The sequence below is a fragment of the Pongo abelii genome, chromosome 12 (genome assembly GCF_028885655.2).
Source record: "Pongo abelii isolate AG06213 chromosome 12, NHGRI_mPonAbe1-v2.0_pri, whole genome shotgun sequence".
In the NCBI taxonomy this organism is placed as follows: Eukaryota; Metazoa; Chordata; class Mammalia; order Primates; family Hominidae; genus Pongo; species Pongo abelii.
In genome coordinates, this window is record NC_071997.2 from 57709986 (window position 1) to 57731153 (window position 21168).

General features: G+C 42.5%; 1 protein-coding gene across 4 annotated transcripts in view; it reads left to right on the forward strand.

Annotated features, from left to right (window-relative positions):
• The window catches only part of M1AP (meiosis 1 associated protein), a 92486-nt gene that overhangs the window by 60725 nt on the left and 10593 nt on the right, over nt 1-21168 (forward strand). For all 4 annotated transcript variants that reach the window (XM_054548005.2, XM_054548004.1, XM_054548007.2 and 1 more), the window contains exons 5-7: nt 7949-8122; nt 13159-13321; nt 14207-14348. In XM_054548005.2, the coding sequence (XP_054403980.1) occupies nt 7949-8122; nt 13159-13321; nt 14207-14348 (479 nt within the window). The remainder of the gene's footprint in view (nt 1-7948; nt 8123-13158; nt 13322-14206; nt 14349-21168) is intronic.

Here is a 21168-nt window from a genome sequence, read left to right on the forward strand (position 1 = left end):
GCCTTAGACTATGTTAGCTTGATGAGGGCAGGTGAATGGACAACTGCTAACAATAGAATTCCCTGGGTAGCTGACCAGAGCTGGGAAAGAGGCATGTCCACTACAGGCTGAAGGATCTCTGCTTGAGCTCTGCTCATGGAACTCCCAGATTCCTCTTCCCTCCTTCCCCACTGCCTGCCAGCACCACACAACAGGAAAGCATAAGGGGTAAAGCTGGGCTGGGACATGTGGCACCTCACACAAGCTGATAGCTTGGGCACACCTTCAAACAAATATTTTTAAAATGCTAATTCAGTAATTGTTTAGAAGCTAAGAGCTACAAAGAAAAAGAAAGAAAAAGGAACTTGCTTTACTCTGCCCCACTCTTGCACACTTCCTGAGCAATACCAAATTGCAATAATGGAACCCACCCTTCTTCAAAGCAAGTGTAGTGACCCCTGTTGATACATGAGTGTGCCACTTTGGGGGTCTTGTCCTTCACCCCAGCAGCTTATTAGCTAGTCCTCACTTCCTTCTTTATTCTGCTTTAGTCTTCTGGCTAATCCCCCAAAACAAAAAGCTCATTCCCATCTCAAGACCTTTGAACTTGCTCGTCTCTCTATAAGAAACAATCTTCACACAAATGTTTTTATGACTCACTTCACTTCATTCAAGTTTCTTCCCAACTGTCACCTTCTTAAAGAATACTTCCCTGGCCAGCCAAGCTAAAACTTCACATGCATGCACGTGTGCACGCGCACACACACACACACACACACACCCCTTTATTTTTCTTCATAGTATCTATCATTATCTGAAATTGTATTCTGTTTTATTTGCTTGCTTGTTATCTGTTCTCTCACTAGAATGTAAGCCACGAAAGTAGGCAATTTGTCTCTCTTCTTGATGACACCAGTAAGTGCCTAGCTCATAAGACAGTAAACTAATAAGTGCTTGAATGACTAAATAAATGAATGACTAAGCAAATGAATGAATGACAACAGTTCTCTCTCTGAGAGGAGTTCTGGGATATAAATTTTCTCTATGTCATTACAGTTATGGTGATGTTTTGACCCTCTTACAGATTGGGGCTCCAGGAAGATAGTCACCACTAGGTCCATTCCTGCACTCACCTCTCTGCACTGAGTTCGAATGTTGATAACCACTACCACCACCCCTGCCAACTCTTTTCAAGGGGATTCTCCTTTTTCCTAGGGTCCAAGCATCACTTCCACAAATGAGGCAAATGAGCTTAGAAAGACAAGCTTGACTGCCTCACCGTTGTAAGCTGTTAGATTATTCTCATGTTGTGTTGATTTAAAGACAATGGTTGGATGATGCTGCACTGCTGTTCCTGACTAAGCTTTATCTGCTGTGATTACTTACCCTGGTTGTTAACATCCTGTAGCTATCCTGTATTCAGAGAGCAGACAGCTAATTGTAAACTGACCCAGGCAGGCTAAGATACTGTGACTCTATAGTCTCTGTAGTGGTTCTTGACCTTTTTGGGGTCATAGAGCTCTTTTGAGAATCTGATAAAAGCTAGGGGCTTTCCCCCTTCCCCCACCCCACCAAAATATATCTATGCATGTACAGATGAATTGTATATAATTTCAAGGGGTTCTCAGAATGTCTGAAGCCCATCCATGACACCCAAGTACAGGCCTCATGAATGTCATTCGGAAAGGAACAGGTCAAGCCTAGAGGTTAGGGCCCTGTGGGACGGGGGAAGATGTGGAGGACTGGGCAAGAGCACCTTTTCCTGGGCCTCTACTTTCGACATTTTATGTGAAGAGAGAAATACAGACATTGTATATGCACGTATGTGTGTTAAAGTCTCCTATTTTAAACACACTTTAATTTTATAACCCTATTTTAAGGTTTCTTCTGAGAGGGTCTACTTCAAGTATTACCTAAACTTTAATCATTTGGCTTTCTTAGTTTTTTCCCATTGTGGCCACAGGAGGGCAGGGTAAGTTCAAAAACAATGTGAATGCTGGCTGCAGCCTGGGCTGCAGTGAACCAGGCCTTCCCCACTGCTTTAACTATCCAGACACTAAGGGCCACCGTTTCACTCCTGTAACCTTTCCATTTCATGCTATTGGTGTGACCCGTTCATCTAGTGCATGGGTGCCCTGCTCCCCAGCCAGTGAGGGAGCTGTTTTTCAACATCTGAGAAGTCTCCTCCCCGATCCCCAGCTTTAGCACATTTAGTCGTATTTGTGAAGAACACAATACGTACTAGTTGTTGGTGTTCAATGTATGGTAGTTGGGGGTAGAAAGCAGTGACCAAGGGAAAAAAAGCTTTAAAAAAGGAAAACATATGGCCAGGCGCGGTAGCTCACACCTGTAATCCCAGCACTTTGGGAGGCCAAGGCAGGTGGATCACGAGGTCAGGAGATCGAGACCATCCTGGCTAACACGGTGAAACCCTATCTCTACTAAAAATACAAAAAATTAGCCGAGCGTGGCAGCAGGCGCCTGTAGTCCCAGCTACTCGGGAGGCTGAGGCAGGAGAATGGCATGAACCTGGGAGGTGGAGCTTGCAGTGAGCCAAGATTGCACCACTGCACTCCAGCCTGGGGGACAGAGCGAGACTCCGTCTCAAAAAAAAAAAAAAAAAAAAAAACATTATTATCCTGTAAGAGTTCATTTTGTGGATGAGAGAAAAGGAAGAAAATTATATTTGTTGGACCTACTGGATGCCATTTATAGATAATCATCTCGCTTTGTAGTGCTTTACTAAGAAATACGTTGTACTATTCCACTTCGCCCAAAATCACATAGCTAACAATTTTTTTTTTTTTTTTTTTTTTTGAAACAGAGTTTCGCTCTTGTTGCCCAGGCTAGAGTGCAATGGCACGATCTCAGCTCACCACAACCTCCACCTCCCAGGTTCAAGCGATTCTCCTGCCTCAGCCTCCCAAGTAGCTGGGATTATAGGCATGCACCACCACACCCGGCTAATTTTTTTGTATTTTTAGTAGAGACGGGGTTTCTCCATGTTGGTCAGGCTGGTCTCGAACTCCTGACCTCGGGTGATCTGCCCGCCTCAGCCTCCCAAAGTGCTGGGATTACAGGCATGAGCCACCATGCCCGGCTGCTAACAACTTTTAAGCCTCAAGTCAAACCCTGGTCTTTCCAGGCTTACCTTTCATAAACTCAGGAAAAGAGAAGAAAATCCTTTAAAAAAAAAATAAATCAGCAGTGTGATTAATATTGCCCAAATGAAGCCCACAGATACCCAGAGATGGCAATTAAAGCTAGATAAGGGAGGATATAGTTAAGCATAACTTCTTGGACAAAGTCAGTCCTGAATTGAATTCTGGAAGAGGTGCAGGCCATGGGCTGACAGTAATGAAAGCACTAAGGAAGGAAGGAAGTCATGTGGCAAGGAGACTAACTTAGATGAAGCTCAAGGGTTACAGGAAAAAGTAATGAGAGCTGAGGAGGAGGGAGTCACTGTTCAACTCAGGCATTTGCTAAGCTTCAGCTCTATACAAGGCCCTGATAGGGAGGATAAAAGTGAAAAGAAACAATTCCTACATTTTAATTTACATTTAAATGGGAGAGATCAAACGTATTCCCAAATAACAATAGTACTAAGGTAAAATGTAATGTGAACTATATTACAAATGTAAACCAAAAGCTATGGGACAATAATAATGGAAGGAATACAATAATGGCAGACTTCATGAAGGAGGTGACATTTGAACTCGGTCTTCAAGGGTGGCAATATCTCAACAGGTAGTGATGAGGAGGAAATAGTCTGAGCCATCACAGAGGAAGGGAAGGGTAGGGTGCTTGTAGAATAATGAGTAGTACCAAGTGATACAGGATGAGTGAGTAACAACAAGAAGGCAGTGTGTGCTCCTGAGCAAAGGAGGGATCTGATGAAACCATGTTTCAGAAAAAGTAACTGGTAGTAGTAATAGTAAGTAATGGAGGGGAAGAAATGGAGTTTGCTAGGACAGTTAAGAAGCTACTGCCATAATCCAGGGACAAGGAAATGAATGCCTAGAATGACAAAGAAAATGGAAAAGAAGTTTAGCCTCTAAAACGTTCTGGTTTACACGTAAGTCTCTAGTTTGGATAATGTAAGTCTGCCCCCAAGAGAATGCTCACTCCCTTCTGAAACTGCAAAACTGAAAGCTCAAACCTGACACACAGCACCTCTATGGAGATTATATGAGGACTTTTTCAAGAAGGCAGTTCTGCTTCATGGCTCTTCCAAGAACATGTAGGTTAAGAAGTTAGAAAAGAATGTCAGAACATTGATGGGTGACAGCAGGGAAGACTGCTGCCTGGCTGGCTGCCAGGAGGACGTAACCACATGACATTTTCCTTCATAGAGAGGCTGTGCTTCAAGCCTGGTTCTTTAGCTTTGCAGGATCAGAAAGTTAATTTTGCCAGCAAGACACATATCCTCCTAAGCTCAAGACTAAAGGATAAGCCAGAATGTTTTAGAGGGAGAACCATAACCATAATCACAAAAAAGAGCAGAGACTTGACAAGCACATCTCTGCAATTGGGACACATCACTGAGTCCACATGCCTTCTCTGAGCTGCACTTAGATGGGCGCTGCTAGCACGCGTCGTTGTTCCCCTTCTCTGTGCTGCATTTCTGCTGCCAACCCTCTCCCTTTCCAATAGACACATTCATTCTTTAGATATGCCAATATAGGCTGGGCAAGGTGGCTCACACCTGCAACCCTAGCATTTTGGGAGGTCGAGGCAGATGGATTACTTGAGCTCAGGAGTTTGAGACCACCCTGAGCAACATGGTAAAACCCCATCTCTACAAAAAATACAAAAATTAGCCAGGTGTGGTGGCTCACACCTGTACTCCAGCTATTTGGGAGGCTGAGGCAGGAGAGTCACTTGAGCCCAGGAGATGGAGGTTGCAGAGAGCTGAGATCACACCACTGCACTCCAACACGGGTGACAGAGACCCCATCTCAAAAAAAAATAATAATAATTTTATATATATATATATATATATATATATATGGCAATAACATCAATAAGGCTACAACCAAATCTTGCCTTGGACAATAAGCCATTCTCCCTTCTTAGGGTAACTTTTTCATTGGCCTCACCATTCTGGTTGATTTTATAGTTTAACTCTCTGAGGAAACCTTTATTTTCCTTACTTCCAGATTCTTGATGGGACATGGCTTTGCATTGCTCCCTCACATTGCCTGTGGTAGGAGTGTCTCATCATCCACCCTTTCCCTGGGGAGAAGAAAAGAAACACTTACTTCTTTTCCCAAAAATTCTGTCATTTCAACTCAGCAGTTTTATCTTCTCTACTTTCTTAGCTCCTTTGCTCAATTCTATTTCTTTTTCTTTTTTCTTTTTCTTTTTTTTTTTGCAACTGAGACAGTGTCTCACTATGTTGCCCAGGTGGGTCTTGAACTTTTGGGCTCAAGCTATCCTCCTGCCTCAGACTTCTAAGTAGCTGGGACTACAGGCAGGAGCCACCACGCCTGGCCTCAGTTGCATTGCTTTAGTAGCCACCACTTTATGCTTTAAGAACTGTTTTGCCTCACTGAAGAGAAGCTGCTCAGTCATTTTCATACTTGTTACTCAAATCAAAGTACAGGCTTCAGGCTTAGAAAAATTAAATTACTCCTTGTTTTGGTGTGACAAAATAAAATTCACATTATTTTTTAAAAAGATATTTCTCTTTACTTGCAAGGAATGTTTTTTTGGCAATGACTTTATATATATCACGGTAGTACCCTAAAACATAATGAGGCAGATGAGAGTTTGGGGAAAAATGGTCAAGATTCATGTTGCTTTATAAACTCCATAAGGGCACAGAGTGTCAGATATATCTGATGGAATGAATGAAATAACTAGCTAGTTAACAATGAATCCTCATAACTATTCATGGAAGATGGCAGAGTTTTCATCATTCTAGCCATAGAGAAATACATTTGGTGCCCCTTTTCAGCTGCAGGATAAGTTGTTAAATATGACATGAAGTCATTTTTCACCACAGTTCCCCTGTGCTGGAACAAGTATGTTGGACTGAAGCCCCTTTGTTCCCTGTGGAAAGTCTGCCACCTCTGCAAACTTGTCCTCAGGAATGTCGTTCTAGAAATAATCCAGCCTTCTCCCTGGTGTCTATGAGTCATACACAGAAGCTAATTCATTGGAGCAACTGGCTTTTCTTAGGCCCTTTGTAAAAGTATTTCAGAGATCCCTCCTGATGAAGCAAGGAAAGTAGGGTTCCCCCTCAGCTTCTTTCTAGCTCTTCCCTTATTTTCTCTGTGCTTCTTCCACCACCTCATATTTAGCTTTCACTGATGACCTTTACCTGCAGACCCAGGCCCCAATTCCTTAGCTAGTGTTGCCTGAAGCTGGAAGTACACCAGCAAAGCCTCATTACCCCACCTACCCAGCTCCATTCATTCAGATGTGGAATTAAATCACACTCTACCAGACCCTCCCCATCCTTTTGGCTGTTAACCACACTTGTGAGATACAGTATGCCAATGACTGATGCTCCAGGCTTGGTTCTCTACTATAAGGGGATGCCCAAAAATTCATCTTTTTTCCTTTTAGTTTTTTTAAACTAATTTTTTATAACGAGTAGTAACAAAACACATTTTCACTGTAAAATAACATGAAGCTGAAGTCCCCTTTGTTAATTAAGTATTTAATTTGCATTGCTGTATAATTTTTGGTTGTTTTTATATTCTAGAATATTTTGGGGTTGTTTGTTTGTTTTTACAGTGATTTCTTTCTCCCATGTTTTATTTTTTATTTATTTTATTTATTTATTTTTTTTCTTTTGAGATGGAGTTGCCCAGGCTGGAATGCAGTGGCCTGCTCTTGGTTCACTGTAGACTCTGTCTCCCAGATTCAAGCAATTCTCGTGCCTCAGTCTTCCACGTAGCTGGGATTACAGGTGCCCACCACCACACCTGGGTAATTTTTGTATTTTTAGTAGAGACAGGATTTCACCATGTTGGCCAGGCTGGTCTCAAACTCCTGAGCTCAAGTGATCCACCCGCCTTGGCCTCCCAAAGTGCTGGGATTACAGGTGTGAGCCACTGTGCCCGACCTAGAATTTTTTTTAACACGAGAAATGCACAACTCCAATAAAATTCAAACAATATAGAAGTATGAATAGTGAAAAGGGAAAGTATCTCAGAACCCTGTCCTATTTCCACTTCCTGTCCACTGTTAACAGTTTGATGATAGCCTTCCAGAGCTTTGTAAAATGCATTTACATATATATATAGATAGTTTTATTTTTATATAAATGGGATCATGTTATATCTGTTCTACAGCTTCCTTTATTTACTTACTGTCTCCTAGTTTTTCATGTCAGTACATTTAGCTTTGTTAACAAACACGTAATACTCCATAGTTTGAGTGTGTCATAATTTAAATATTTCCCTATTGAGGGGATTTGAATTGCTTCCTGTTTGGGGTTTTGATTGTTATTACAGCAATGCTATACCAAACATCTTTGCATATGTCTCTTTGTGTACTACTCAAGAATGTCTCTAGGCTAGATGTCTAGAGGTACAGTCAATGGATCAAAAAATGGGTGTGGAAGCTGGACCAGTGACAAGTGCCTATAATCCCAGCTAATCCCAGCTACTTGTGAGGCTGAGACAAGAAGATTGCTTTGAGGCCAAGAGTTAGAGACCAGCCTGAGCAACATAGTGAGACCTCATCTCTAAAAAAAGTTTTTTAAAAAATTCATCAGTCATGGTGGTGAGTGCTTGTAGTCCCAGCTACTCAGGAGGCTGAGGCAGGAAGATTGCTAGAGCCCAGGCATTTGGAGGCTGCAGTGAGCAATGATTGCGTGTGTGAATGGCCACTGTACTTTAGCCTGGGTGACATAATGAGACCCCGTCTCAAAAAAGAAAAGATGGATGTGTTCAAAATTTTATATTACTCAAAATTTACAATCTAAGTGAACACTTTATTTCCCTTTCTTTTGCAGAGAGTTCTATTCTGGGAACTGACATTGACCTTCAGACTATAGACAATGATATTGTCAGCATGGAGATTTTCTTCAAAGCCTGGCTACATAACAGTGGAACAGACCAAGAACAAATCCATCTTCTTCTTTCTTCACAGTGTTTCAGCAACATTTCCAGACCCAGAGATAATCCAAGTACATAACCCCCAAAAGATATTTAGGCTATGATTATTCTTATCTGGGATCAGGACTCTAGATTGGTGAGTCAGTGGAATATAGCATCGTTGAGGTTTAGGGACTGGAAGAGGGTTGGATGAGGCTGTCCAATATAAGCGTGAGGAATAAGAAGAGAAGTTCTAAGAAGCAATCATAGTTAGAAAGCTGAACCTAATTAAGCCCAACCAGCAAGGGCCAGTTAGTTTAGGGGCAAAGTCTGAGACACCTCAATGACAGAGAATTGGCTAGACTACATAAGAACACAATGGATCACATTTCTCATTATTCTCATTTTTAATGTGGTAAATATAATTGACATTATAGTTTGGAGCATGCTGCTACCTCAACAATATCAATACAGCCTGTGGCAAGAGGAAGAGAACCAAGGTTAAATAAAGATCTTCTCGCTAGGGAGGCAGCAAATGGGGGAAAACTAAAGAACCTACAGAGATACGCCCCAGGGAGGACAATCTGTGCCCAAGACCATGTTCACAAAGCAGTTCAGGCAATTACTGAAACCGAGAGATCAATCCAGTGTTCTGGGCATGCCAAAAATATCCTGGATAATGGATACGGTTCTGCCTGGCAATTATACTTCATTCCAGGTCCCACTAGATGACAGGAATAAGGCCATTTCCATTCTCCCATCTCCTTGGAAGGCTGGCTCAGGCAGGACCTGGGGCGGCTGGGCCTGCAGATAAATGGGCCCATCTATCAGTCTGATCAGCCACACTGAGGTTGGGAAAGCTGAGTCCTCAAGGACCAGCTCCAAAGAGAAATGACCAAAGTATATCTTCTTTAGGGGTGGGAATTTGTACCCATCTTTCTCATTGAACGGAATACTGGTAGTGGTAGTGGCTACAGAGATCATTGAGGGTTGAAGAATGGATTGAACATGATGTTTACCAAAGCCCTTCTCGTAAGCTTTGACACGACTCACTGGGGTTACCGCCTCCTTTGAGAGCTCTTTCTTGGCCATTGGCAGTATATTTGAGTTTTTATATATGTTCTTTTCTTCAGCTGTAATAGAACTCTTTATGACCATTGTTTCTTTAGGACAGGGAAGGGCTTTTTGGAGGTGTTACTACACAGGATTAAGGCTTCCCAAGACCCTTTCTGTCTAGGGGTGGCCGTCAAGTCTTCCTCTCTCCCCCATTTCAACCTAGTGCCCGGGATGTCTTTGCCAACTTAACTTGATTTTAATCTGTCTTTTCTTTGTGTAAAATATTCTTCCCAGAACCTCCTTTCCACCCCTTTTGTCCAAGGCTGATAGTACCAATTTCTCCCTGTCCTATCCTCTGGAATTCACTTATCTGTTTTCCCTGTTTTAAGGCAGCTAGCAACTTTATATAGAAGCTAGCATATAGCTAACATTATTAAGCCCTGCCTCTGTGCCAAGCACTAAATTAACTTCATTTCTTGCATTATCTCATTTTATCTTCACATAACACTATGAGACAGATACTGTTACCATATGTCATTGAATCTAAGGTGCTATCAATTGTAAGGTACACCACTATTTTATGTACCAGTAAGAAAGAAAACAGGCTAGGTGCAGTGGCTCACTCCTGTAATGCCAGCATTCTGGGAGGCAAAGGTGGGAGGATCCGTTGAAGCCAGGAATTAATGACAGCCTGTGTAACATAGACCTGTCTCTACAAAAAATAAAAAGAAAAAATTAGCCAGGCACAGTGGTATGCACCTGTAGTCTCAGCTACTCAGGAGGCTGAGGCAAGAGGATCACTTGCACCCAGGAGTTCAAGGTTGCAGTGAGCTGTGATGGAGCCACTGCACTTCAGCCTGGGCAACAGAGTGAGACCTTATCTCTAAAAAAATTTTTTTAATAATAAAGATTTTTCTTTAAAAAAAGAAAGAAGACATTGCCCGTTAAACATTACACAGCTCTTTCTTGTCACTTAGAAGTAGTATTTTACCTGTATTGAGAGAGCTCTTTTAGGTTAGAGTAGTAAGTAAGGACTTAGAGTGCCTGCCTGGCCTATGGCAATTGTAAGACACATACAGAGATGAAAAAAAAATGTGTCTTAGAATCAATTAAATACGATATTACCCCCATTTTACATATGAGAAAACTGAGACTTAGAGAAATTAAGCACACTTTCCCAGGGCTGCACAGAAAATTAGTAGCAGAGCTAGGATTTGAAGCCAGGCAACAGGGCCCACTCTTAACCCTTAGGATCAGAAATCTATATTTTGTACACTTGACACTCTCAGCCCAGACAATGTCAATAAACCCAGGTCTATCTTCCTCCAGAACCTGGGTCTTTATCTACTATATTAACCTGCCTCATGCTAAGCAATTCTGAACAAAGGAGCTAGAGATTCACTTCTTTCATTAGGAGGGCTAGTGCCCTCAGAGGCCAGGAACTCCTGTAACCAGTCTTTCTTCCACTATCACATGGCATTTGCCCATGGTGCTAATCAGAATTTCTCTGGCTTCCCCTGTCTTTCCAAAGCTTTCAGCACCAGGGTCAGAGCCAGAATATTTATCTCCATCTATAATCATTTTTTCAGAAATCTGTAGGTCTTCGGGATGCACAGTGGAACTTAGATCCAGACTGCAGTCAGCTTTTCTGCTGGGGAGGTCTTCACTGGAATCCAGATGTTCAGGCACAGCTGGAATGAGGTCTGGGGAAATTAGGCCTCTTCTAGGGTGGATATGACCCACCTGAGATTTTAAACAACCACAATAAAGATTATGCTGTCATTATTATTTTAAAAATTGATGTATTGCCACACATGTAGATTTCTGGACTATGGCTCACTACAAAAAATGAAAGAAAACAAAACAAAAAACTCAAGCTTTCCTCCTCTAGACTCTTTGGGGTATGCATCTCAGATGTTCACTCTGACTCCTTCTTACAAGGTTCTCTATCTGATGCCAGCTGCTTCTTTGACTGCCTAGGGCCCTTCACCCCGTCTCTAGGTGCTTCCCTTAGAAAGGCCTTCCTCTGACAGAGCACACAGTGAGTTACACATGAGTTTCTTTTCTTGTTCTTAGGTACGGTGTCTGCCACATCTGCATCTGGGCTCTGGGTGGGAGAAGCACACCTGGTTCTAGATTCGAGCCCTGCTAAAACAGCATTCCCAGCTTTGGGACACTCTGCTGAGACCACAGTTTGGGTATTTCTTAACCCAGGCTGCAATAAGAATCACATGGGGAACTTATAAAAAATACCAGTGTCTCAGGGCGGGGAACATCATACACTGGGGCCTCTCATGGGGTGGGGGTTTGAGGGAGGGATAGCATTAGAAGAAATACCTCATGTAAATGACGAGTTAATGGGTGCAGCAAACCAACACAGCACATGTATACATATGTAACAAACCTGCACGTCATGCACACGTACCCCAAAATTTAAAGTATGATAAAAAAATACCAGTGTCTGGGCTTCACCCCCAGAGACCCTGATCCAATTGGTCTGGGGTAGGGCCCAGACATCAGTATCTTTTTCAAGTTTCCTAGATCAGGGGTCCCCAACCCCTGTGGCCTGTTAGGAACTGGATCAGCAGGAGGTGAGCAGCAGGTGAGCAAGCATTACCATCTGAGCTCTGCCTCCTGTCAGATTGGCTGTGTCATTAGATTCTCATAGAAGCCCAAACCCTATTGTGAACTACACATGCAAGGGATCTAGGTTGTGCACCCCTCATGAGAATCTAATGCCTGATGATCTGAGGTGGAACAGTACCATCCCCCACCACCCCGTGGAAAAATCGTCTTTTATGAAACCAGTCGCTAATACCAAAATGATTGAGGGTTGCTGCGCTAGATGATTCTTACTGCAACCAGAATTGAAAGCCTCTGCCAGATGAACACAGCTGTCCAGTCCTAAAGCCTCAGGACCGGAAATGGAGAAGTCAGGCACAGAAGAAATAAGAGGAAGCTGGATTCCTAGGCAAAGTCCCTCCTACTGACTTCCTGTGCTCTGGGACATGTCAGGCTGAGGGCCGGCTCACCCAGAATGAATGTCTTATTCACAGTGTCTAATGTGATAAGACCTAATGTCTAGGTCTTATTCACAGGGCCCAGGAGGGCCAGCTGGATCTGACATCTGTTCTGCCACTCTATTTTTCCTATGTTGCTTTTTACCTCATATTGTAGTTAGTACAGTCATTTCACAAGTCACTAACATCAACTACCAGCCTTCTCAGAAGTACTCAACATTCGTATATTCACAAGTATGTTATCAGTATTCAAGCCAGGTATACGTTTTATTGAAGAACTTTGTAATATCAAGGATTCAAGCTTGTGCAACAGATCATCATACACTATGGCATATGCAGCTACCTACTGGAGCAGAAGCTTAATCCAGAAGAGTAAAATACCTAGAGTAACTCCTACCTAGCCTAAGCACTCCTCAGAACTGTTGTCTGATGCCACTGTGATGCTCCAAGGCCCAGAAGGTCCTAAATTCATGTTTCTTTGGGGAATTAAAAAATAAGCTATTTCAGGAACTTATTCCTTTCCCCCCACTCTGAATGTCCCTGAACGAGCCCACAGAGAAACAGTAGCAGTCATCTGACTGCCTGACTTCTGCTTTCCTGCTCTTCCTTCATCTGACCTGCACTGTTGCCAAAGTTTAGCCACAAGGAAGCAGCAGAAGCAAGATTTCCTTCTGTGATTGTCAAAGGGCCTCTGCATATTTTGGCATTAGCTACCTCCTCCACAGAGGGTACATGTTCCTCAGACTGGATCACAAGCCAGATGTCTCACTATGAGACAACTGCTCAGCCAGCCCAGAAGTAAAACAAGTAAAAATCATGTCAGACCCTTGAAGATAAGTTAACTCTTATGCAGAGCAATAGAGATACTATAGGTTCCAAACCTGTTCTCCCTTTCCAAACCAGTCAGGCTTTCCTCTTTCCACTCTCCTGCCTCCTGCTATCCCTTGTTTGCCTGGTAGAGATGGAATGGGTAGCAGATGTTGTCTCTTAATGGCATAGCCTAAGGTAACTTATTACCCACAATCCTTCTTCCAATGCTGCTTTTATTGTAGTGTGTCTGAAATGTGATCTCCAAGAGCGACTGCTCAGCCCATCCCTACTCCCTGGCACAGCTGACGGCTCCTTGAGAATGGATGACCCCAAAGGAGACTTCATCACACTCTACCAGATGGCTTCCCAGTCATCGGCCTCTCATTACAAGCTCCAAGTGATCAAGTATGGTCCAAGGGAACCTCCCCAATCCATGCAAATGCTATTCTTAGTGGTTCCGTGGCTAGGAAGTCCAGAGATAGGTGGTATCTCTTAAGTGTCAGGCAGGCAAGAGTCAGTTCCAAAGTAGCAGTTACAGCTATGGCATGAGGAAGCAAAGACAGGCTACTCAGCATGTGGAGGCCATATGTGCAGATGGTGGGAGAAGCGCTGCAGTAGAACACTCTGAGGTCTGCATGAGGATTGTTTTTCTTTTGACTCATTAAAAAGGTGTTTATCCATTTAGTAAATGTTTATTGAATAACTACTTTGTTTAGGCATCAAGACAGAGATCCAACCTTCAGGGAGTAAGTGGTACATAGGATCTACCCCTGCCCCCTCCCATTTCTCTAAGTACTAGAATTCCTTCTTCCAGGAGAACCAATTGTAGGATAGAATTAGCAGGCCAGGCACAGTGGCTCATGCCTGTAATCCCAGCCACTCTGGGAAGCTGAGGCAGGAGGATCGCTTGAGCCCAAGAGTTCAAGGCTGCAGTGAGTTATAATCGGACCACCGCACTCCAGCCTAGGTAACAGAGCAAGCCCTTATCTTGAAAGAAAAACAAAACAAAACAAACAAAAAAAAACCACAATGAATTAGCAATGATGGCAGAGTCTGCTTCAACTCTTCCCAGTTCCTACCACTGTGCCCATGCACAGGTTCCTGAACTTTGACAATCTTCTGTGTGCTAGATACTATGCTAGATGCTGGCCATACAAAGATGCATAGTTCACAGACACTAATTTAAAAGCTTTCACAGTACTATCTTAGAGTTAAGCTGAATTGAAGTGGATCTAGGTAGAGGTTCTAGATATCACTAAAGAGTCTTTCACTGTAATTATCTCTTCCTAGGGCTTTAAAATCTAGCGGGCTCTGCGAGTCATTGACATATGGACTCCCATTCATCCTCAGACCTACAAGCTGTTGGCAGCTGGACTGGGATGAGCTGGAGACAAATCAGCAACATTTCCATGCTTTGTGTCACAGCCTGCTGGTGAGTACCCATGTCCCCAGGTGAAAAAGAAGAATCGTTTTTAAAGTACCAATCACAGAAGAGCAGCTAACTAACTCTGCCCAATCCTAAATCTGCCTCAACCCTCAAGAAGACAGAAAAAACTGGAAATACTCTGAAATTTGGAGTAAATATCACTTGCCTTTTGTTGGTTTCATGCTATAGAGAATAATTCCTCAATTCAGTTATACAACACGAAACTTGAAAATCCCCGATTGGTAAAGCTTAACATTTAAATGGCAACAGGGAATTTTCCATATGTACCTGTATTTTAAAACCTACTTCCTTCCTAACACTGATAGACGTTATGGTTCATTTAAATGAAGAGCACTTAGTCTGTGCCAGACATTGTGTCAAGCCCTAGATATATATTCTGTAGTGACCTAAAAGACATTACCTATGACCTTAAAAAACCCACTCTCCAATGGAAGAAACAGAAATGTATATATTCTTAATTATGAGAAGCTTATAAAGGAAAAGAAGAAGCTGCTATAAGAAAGCCTGTCCATAGAAGTGACATTTAAACTAAGACCTACAAGATAAGTGAGAATTAACCAGGTGAAGGGTGGCAGGAAGAGCATTCCAGGTGTAAGGAAAGGCATGTGCAAAGACCCTAAGACTGGAAAGAGCTGAGAGAAAAATCAAGAACAGAAAAGCCATTGTGACTGAAACAGGGAGGAAGGGAGAGAGTGACAAAAGGTAGGGTTGGAGAGGTGAGCAGGGGTCAAATCATGCAAAGCTTTGTAGGCCAAATTAAGGATTTGGACTTAGGGAAACAAATCAAGAGAAATAACATTATCTATTTAAGTTTTTAAAATATTACTTGGGCAGAAATTTGGAAATGAACTTGCAGAAGCAAAAATGGAAACATGAAAATGAGATAGGAGGATATTGCAGTAGACTAGGCAAGAGACAGTGGTGGTTTGAACTAGAACATTGGAAGTCAAGACGAGATGAGCAAACCAATTAGAGAAATATTTTAGAATCGCTTCTTGGCCTTTTGGCTACGACCAAGTGTAGAAATATTTTAGAGAGAAGATTGTCAGAACTTGGTTGAGAGATTGGATATAGGGGGTGAGAAAGAGGAAGTAGCAAATAACTGCATGGTTTCTGACTTGAATAGCTAGATGGATGTCATTCCCTGAAAGGGAAAAAATAAAAGCAGTCACATGAAACTAACACAACACTTAGCAAAATTAAAACAACTGCAAATAGAATGCAAGGACAGATATAGAATAAAGGTTTGACTTAGTAGGATGATCAGGACAGCACAGCAATGCATCTCTTTCACTATCAGAAGCAGACTTCTTTTTTTCCTGTTTCAAAGCCCACACTGCCTTTTAGGTCCACCCACTGAGTTCCTGATTCCTGTCTGAAGAACACCCATCTCCTGTCTTCGCAGAGCAGAGACAACGGAGCCGTTGTAACTGTTAGTGCCCAACAGCTCAGTTTACTATTTACTCCACCCAGTTCCTCAGAATCTGAGATGATACATCACTTGGGAGGAATTTCTCCCAGGTGGCTTCAATACATTCTTACAGTATTTGATATTTTAGACATACATTGACATTTTAATACACTGCTAGAGAGGATGTAAATTTTCCGGAAAATGATACCTTTTCCTTTTGCTGGGAATGTAGCCAAAGAAGACAGTCAGGAAAGGGAGCAAAGATATACCAGCATGTTCATCTCAGTGTTATTTACAATGGTGAAAAATTTGAAACAACTCAAATGTCCTAAGTAGGGGAAAAGTTATAGGAACTATAACCTGGTGTGGTGACTCACGCCTGTAATCCCAGCACTTTGGGAGCCCGAGGCAGGTGGATCACTTGAGGCCAGGAGTTCAAGACCAGCCTGGCCAATATGGTGAAATCCCATAGCTACTAAAAATACAAAAATTAGCCAGGCATAGTGGCACGCACCTCTAATCCCAGCTATTCAGGAGGCTGAGACATGAGAATCACTTGAACCCGGGAGGCGGAGGTTGCAGTGAGCCAAGATCGCACCACTGCACTCCAGCCTGGGTGACACAGCAAGACCCTGTCTCAAAAAATAGTTATAATAGGCTGGGCATGGTGGCTCACACCTGTAATCCCAGCACTTTGGGAGGCTGAGGCGGGTGGATCACAAGGTCAGGTGTTCGAGACCAGCCTGGCCAACATGATGAAACCCCGTCTCTACTAAAAATAAAGTAAAACAAAAAATTAGCTGGGCGTGGTGGCAGATGCCTGTAATCCCAGCTACTTGGGAGGCTGAGGCAGGAGAATTGCTTGAACCTGGGAGGCGGAGGTTGCAGTGAGGTGAAATCGTGCCACTGCACTCCAGCCTGGGCAACAGTGTGAGACTCTGTCTCCAAAAAAAAAAAAAAAATAGTAATAATAAGGATGGGAAAAAGTATTCCCTTCCATCCTGGCTTACATACACGAGATTAGAGTCTCCCTGCCACTAAATTCAGGGTTTGAGTATCTGTATTTATCTATCTATCTATGTATTTATGAAATATTTACTCACCACTGTATGCCAAGCACTGTTGTAGAGATGAAGAGACCTCTTCTTTATTAGTCTTCTGTCTTGGAAAAGGGCAGAGATGTAGTTGACCTGCCACTAGTAGATACCCATATTTTGGAGCATTTACTAAGTGGTAGTCACTTAACCAAGTGTTTTGCATACTTTACCTCATTTAATCCTCACAATACTCTGTGAAGTAGGGATTGTTATCCCAACTTTTGTGGATGGAGGAGGCTGAGGCCTAAAAAGACCAAGTGAGTTACCAAAGGTCACACAGCTACCAAAGTAGTCTTGTCAGAGTTTGAGGACCTAGCTCACACATGTAATCCCAACACTTTAGGAGGCCAAGGCAGAAGGATCACTTGTGCCCAGGAATTCAAGACTAGCCTGAGAAACAGAGTGAGACCCTGTCTCTATTAAAAATTAAGAAATTAGCCATGAGCAGTGACTCTCGCCTATAGTCCCAGCTACTCGGGAGTCTGAGGTGGAAGGCTTGCCTGAGCCCAGGAGTTCAAGGCTGCAGTGACCCATGATCGCACCACTGCACTCTGGGCGACAGAGGGAGACACTGCTTGTGGGGGTGGGAAAGAAAGAAAATTTAAAAAGAATTTGAATCTAGTTCTGTTGACTACAAAGCCCATGTTTTTAACTTCTTTGCTAAATTCCCTACTCTGGATGTAGCCAGATAAATACAGACTATAACGCTGAAGCTAATTTTCCCTTCATTTACACTCTATGCTTCTGTACTTCAGCAGAGTTGAACTCACTTAAAATGGCACAGTACTCATAACAACTGCTTACCCATCTTGTACTGCTGTTCTCTTTACTCCGTTTGGTCCACCTCATCTAGATTAAAGACCACTCTCCTATTCTAGAAAAGACAGAAGCAAAACAGTTTTCTTTTTTTTTTTTTTTTTTGAGACGGAGTTTCGCTCTTGTTGCCCAGGCTGGAGTGCAATGGTGCAATCTTGGCTCATCACAACCTCCACCTCCTGGGTTCAAACAATTTTCCTGCCTCAGCCTCCCGAGTAGCTGGGATTACAGGCATGCACCACCACACCCGGTTAATTTTGTATTTTTAGTAGAGACGGAGTTTCTCCATGTTGGTCAGGCTGGTCGCAAACTCCCAACCTCAGTTGATCTGCCCACCTCGGCCTCCCAAAGTGTTGGGATTACAGGTGTGAGCCACCGCGCCCGGCCGCAAAACAGTGTTTAAATGCCTCTTCCTTCTTGTTTTTCACATGACATTTTCTCCAAGCAGCAAAAATCCTGAATGGCAGTATGTTATAGAGTACAAACTTTTCACAAACTTCAGCTCATTAATTCAACACAAATATTTTTAAGTGTGACGAGACTTATTTAGGGTTTTAACCTCCTAAGCCTATTTTTACAAGTTTGCCATGCTTCTTTAACTCCATCTTTGGTTTTTTATTCTTTCATATACCTTTTTCATATGTTCTTTTAAAACCTGATTTCAAGTCAGCTCGCTATTTAACTCTCTTGCCTTCTGTTTTTCATTGTAATGTTCCCCTCCAGCCAACTTCTCATTCTAACTTCTGCCTTTCTGTTAATAGCAGCACCGCCATTGTCTAGTCACCCAGGCTTGAAACCTCAGTCACTTTCAGCCATCTCACCCTTTACACCTACTCCATCACTAAGTCACATCAATTTTCCACTCATAACATGAATTGTAACTCTCCTTTACTTCCTGTTCCCACTGCTTGTTTCACCAAGACTTCTTCAGTAAACTCCTAACTGGCTTCCCTGCCTCCAATCTCTCTCTTTTCTGGTTTTCCCTGCACATTGGCACTAGCTTAATCTCCTTGAAGCATTCCCCTATCACATGCATGTTTTTCTATGTATCAATACTCAATCACGTATTACACCTTGCCTATTCTATCCCTATAGCATCTGTTATCACTATCCTAGTTCAAGCCGTTTTAACCTTTCCTTTAGTACTGCAATAATCTCTCAACTTGTCTCAATGCTTTTTTAGTGCTTCCCATTCCTAGTCCATTTCACATAATGCCAACAGATTAATCTTTTGATTAATCTGATTCAGCACTGATTCTGCCACTACTCAGCTGAAAAATACTTTGTGGCTTACTATTGTTTATCCATAAAGTCCATATTCCTCAGCCTAATATTCAAGGTCCCACCTTATCTCCCCTTATTCCCCTTCATGTACCATACACTCCAACCAAATTAATATACAAATCTTAAATTTTTCCACCTTTGAGCCTTTGCTCATGTTGACCTTTCTCCTATCTCTGTGTGTTCAAATTCTACCCTATCCTGAAAGACCAAACTCAAATGGTACTTCTTGAATGAGAGCTCTCCAGTTTCTTCCACTTGTCATTAGACATTTGTATGCTGTTTCTTTTTGGAGAAAAGCATATTTCAAGTAGGTTTTTAAATATAGGATCCTATGTTTGAGATTAAAGTCTCAGATATAATTTGACTACCCAAACTCCAGATTGACATAGTGCCTTTTCTACCACTTCCCCACTTTACTAACCAATTCCTAGGCTTTGGTCAAATTTAGGCCCAGAATAGAAATTCCTCCCTTTCTTACTTCTCTTTTTGGAGGAGTCAAGGCAAGGCAGTTTTCTAATATGTTGTAGTAAAATATAATTTGTGTTGTCCAGGAAAATCCTGGACTGTGGAATCAGATGGCCTTAGGTTCCTGACAGCTTTTTTTATTTCCCAACTGTGTGAATTTAGGCAACTTGCTTACCCTCACTAAGCATTGGTGTATTCATCTATTTGTAACCATAACAAATTTAATGGCCCCTATGTGGCTTAGTCTCTGCACAAATGGCATATATGGAAGCACTATGTGGCTTAGTCTCTGCACAAATGGCATATATGGAAGCACTATCAGAGGCCCAAAAGTAAATTTTAAAGTGATTTGTGTATTCAAAGGACACTAAAGAGTATCTAGTTCATAACCCATAATGACATTTCTCAAATTTTCTTCCCCCACTCCTCAATTATCTCTAACCTGAAGCTGTTCCTAGAATCTTTCACACACACACACACACACACAAATTATCTCTACCTCCTCAGTTCCTGTTCTCTCTCAATCCTCTTCCTCCCTCTCTCAGCCATGTATTATAAATTGACTTAGCCTCTCTGACATAATGTAGTCCTCCTCTCTCTCAGGTCCTGTCTGTTTCTACCTATTTAAAATACTAAGAAATAAAGCTGATAAGGCTTCTCCTTTAATCAATAGAAGTAGAGTGAGGGAGGGCTGGGCACAGTGACACACACCTGTAATCCTAGCACTTTGGGAGGCAGAGGCGGGCAGATCAACTGAGGTTAGGAGTTCAAGACCAGCCTGGCCAACATGGCGAAACCTCATCTCTACTAAAAATACAAAAATTAGCTGGGGGTGGTGGCGCATGCCTGTAGTCCCAGCTACTCAGGAGGCACGAGAATCACTGGACCCCAGGAGGCAGAGATTGCAGTGAGCCGAGATCGCGCCACTGCACTCCAGCCTGGGTGATAGAGTGAGACTCCGTCTCAAAAAAAAAAGAAAAAAGTACAGTGAGGGAGAAGGTGCATGACACACACATTAGTAACTCTTGTCCCATCACATATAAAATATAGACAATAAAATATACCTCTTGTGGTTTTTAAGATGATTAAATATTGCATGTGTAAAGCACCCAGCACATGTCTAACACATGATTTCCACATAGTGGTTGGTTAGCAGTTCTACAGTTTCCATTTGTTTCATTTTTGTAGATTCTAATTCTCTGAAGAAATTCTCCATATTTTCATCTAATTTCTTAAATATACTAATCATGGTTATTTTAAGGTTCTTGTCACCTAACCCCAATACCTGGATCACTTACGGATTTGTTTCTATTGTCTCTTTTTTCTCTTGGTTTTCAGACATGTGGCACATGTCTTTTGTCACACCTGGCAATAACATATATAAATAAATTGTAGAGACTCCAGCTGGTGTTAGCTTTCTCTAGAGAGGGCTCACCCTTCCCACACTAGGCAGACAGAGTGGTGGCTGAGCATCCTGTTTCACTAGAAACTGTGCTGAGTCAAGGCTGGGCTGCAGTCCTGCTAATGCTCAATCTATCCAGGGTTTGTTCCTGGCCCTCCAGAGTTTTCCACTGAAAGCCTGGTGTATTATGTGTATCCCCTCCCTTTGGAAGGTCCCACCTCTAATCACTGGCTCCCAAGTCTGCTAAAACATTCTACTTTTTGGAAGCTTTCTCCTTAAGTGTTTTTGCCTTTTGCCCCATGGAGCCCTAATATTTGGCAAATGTGTTTG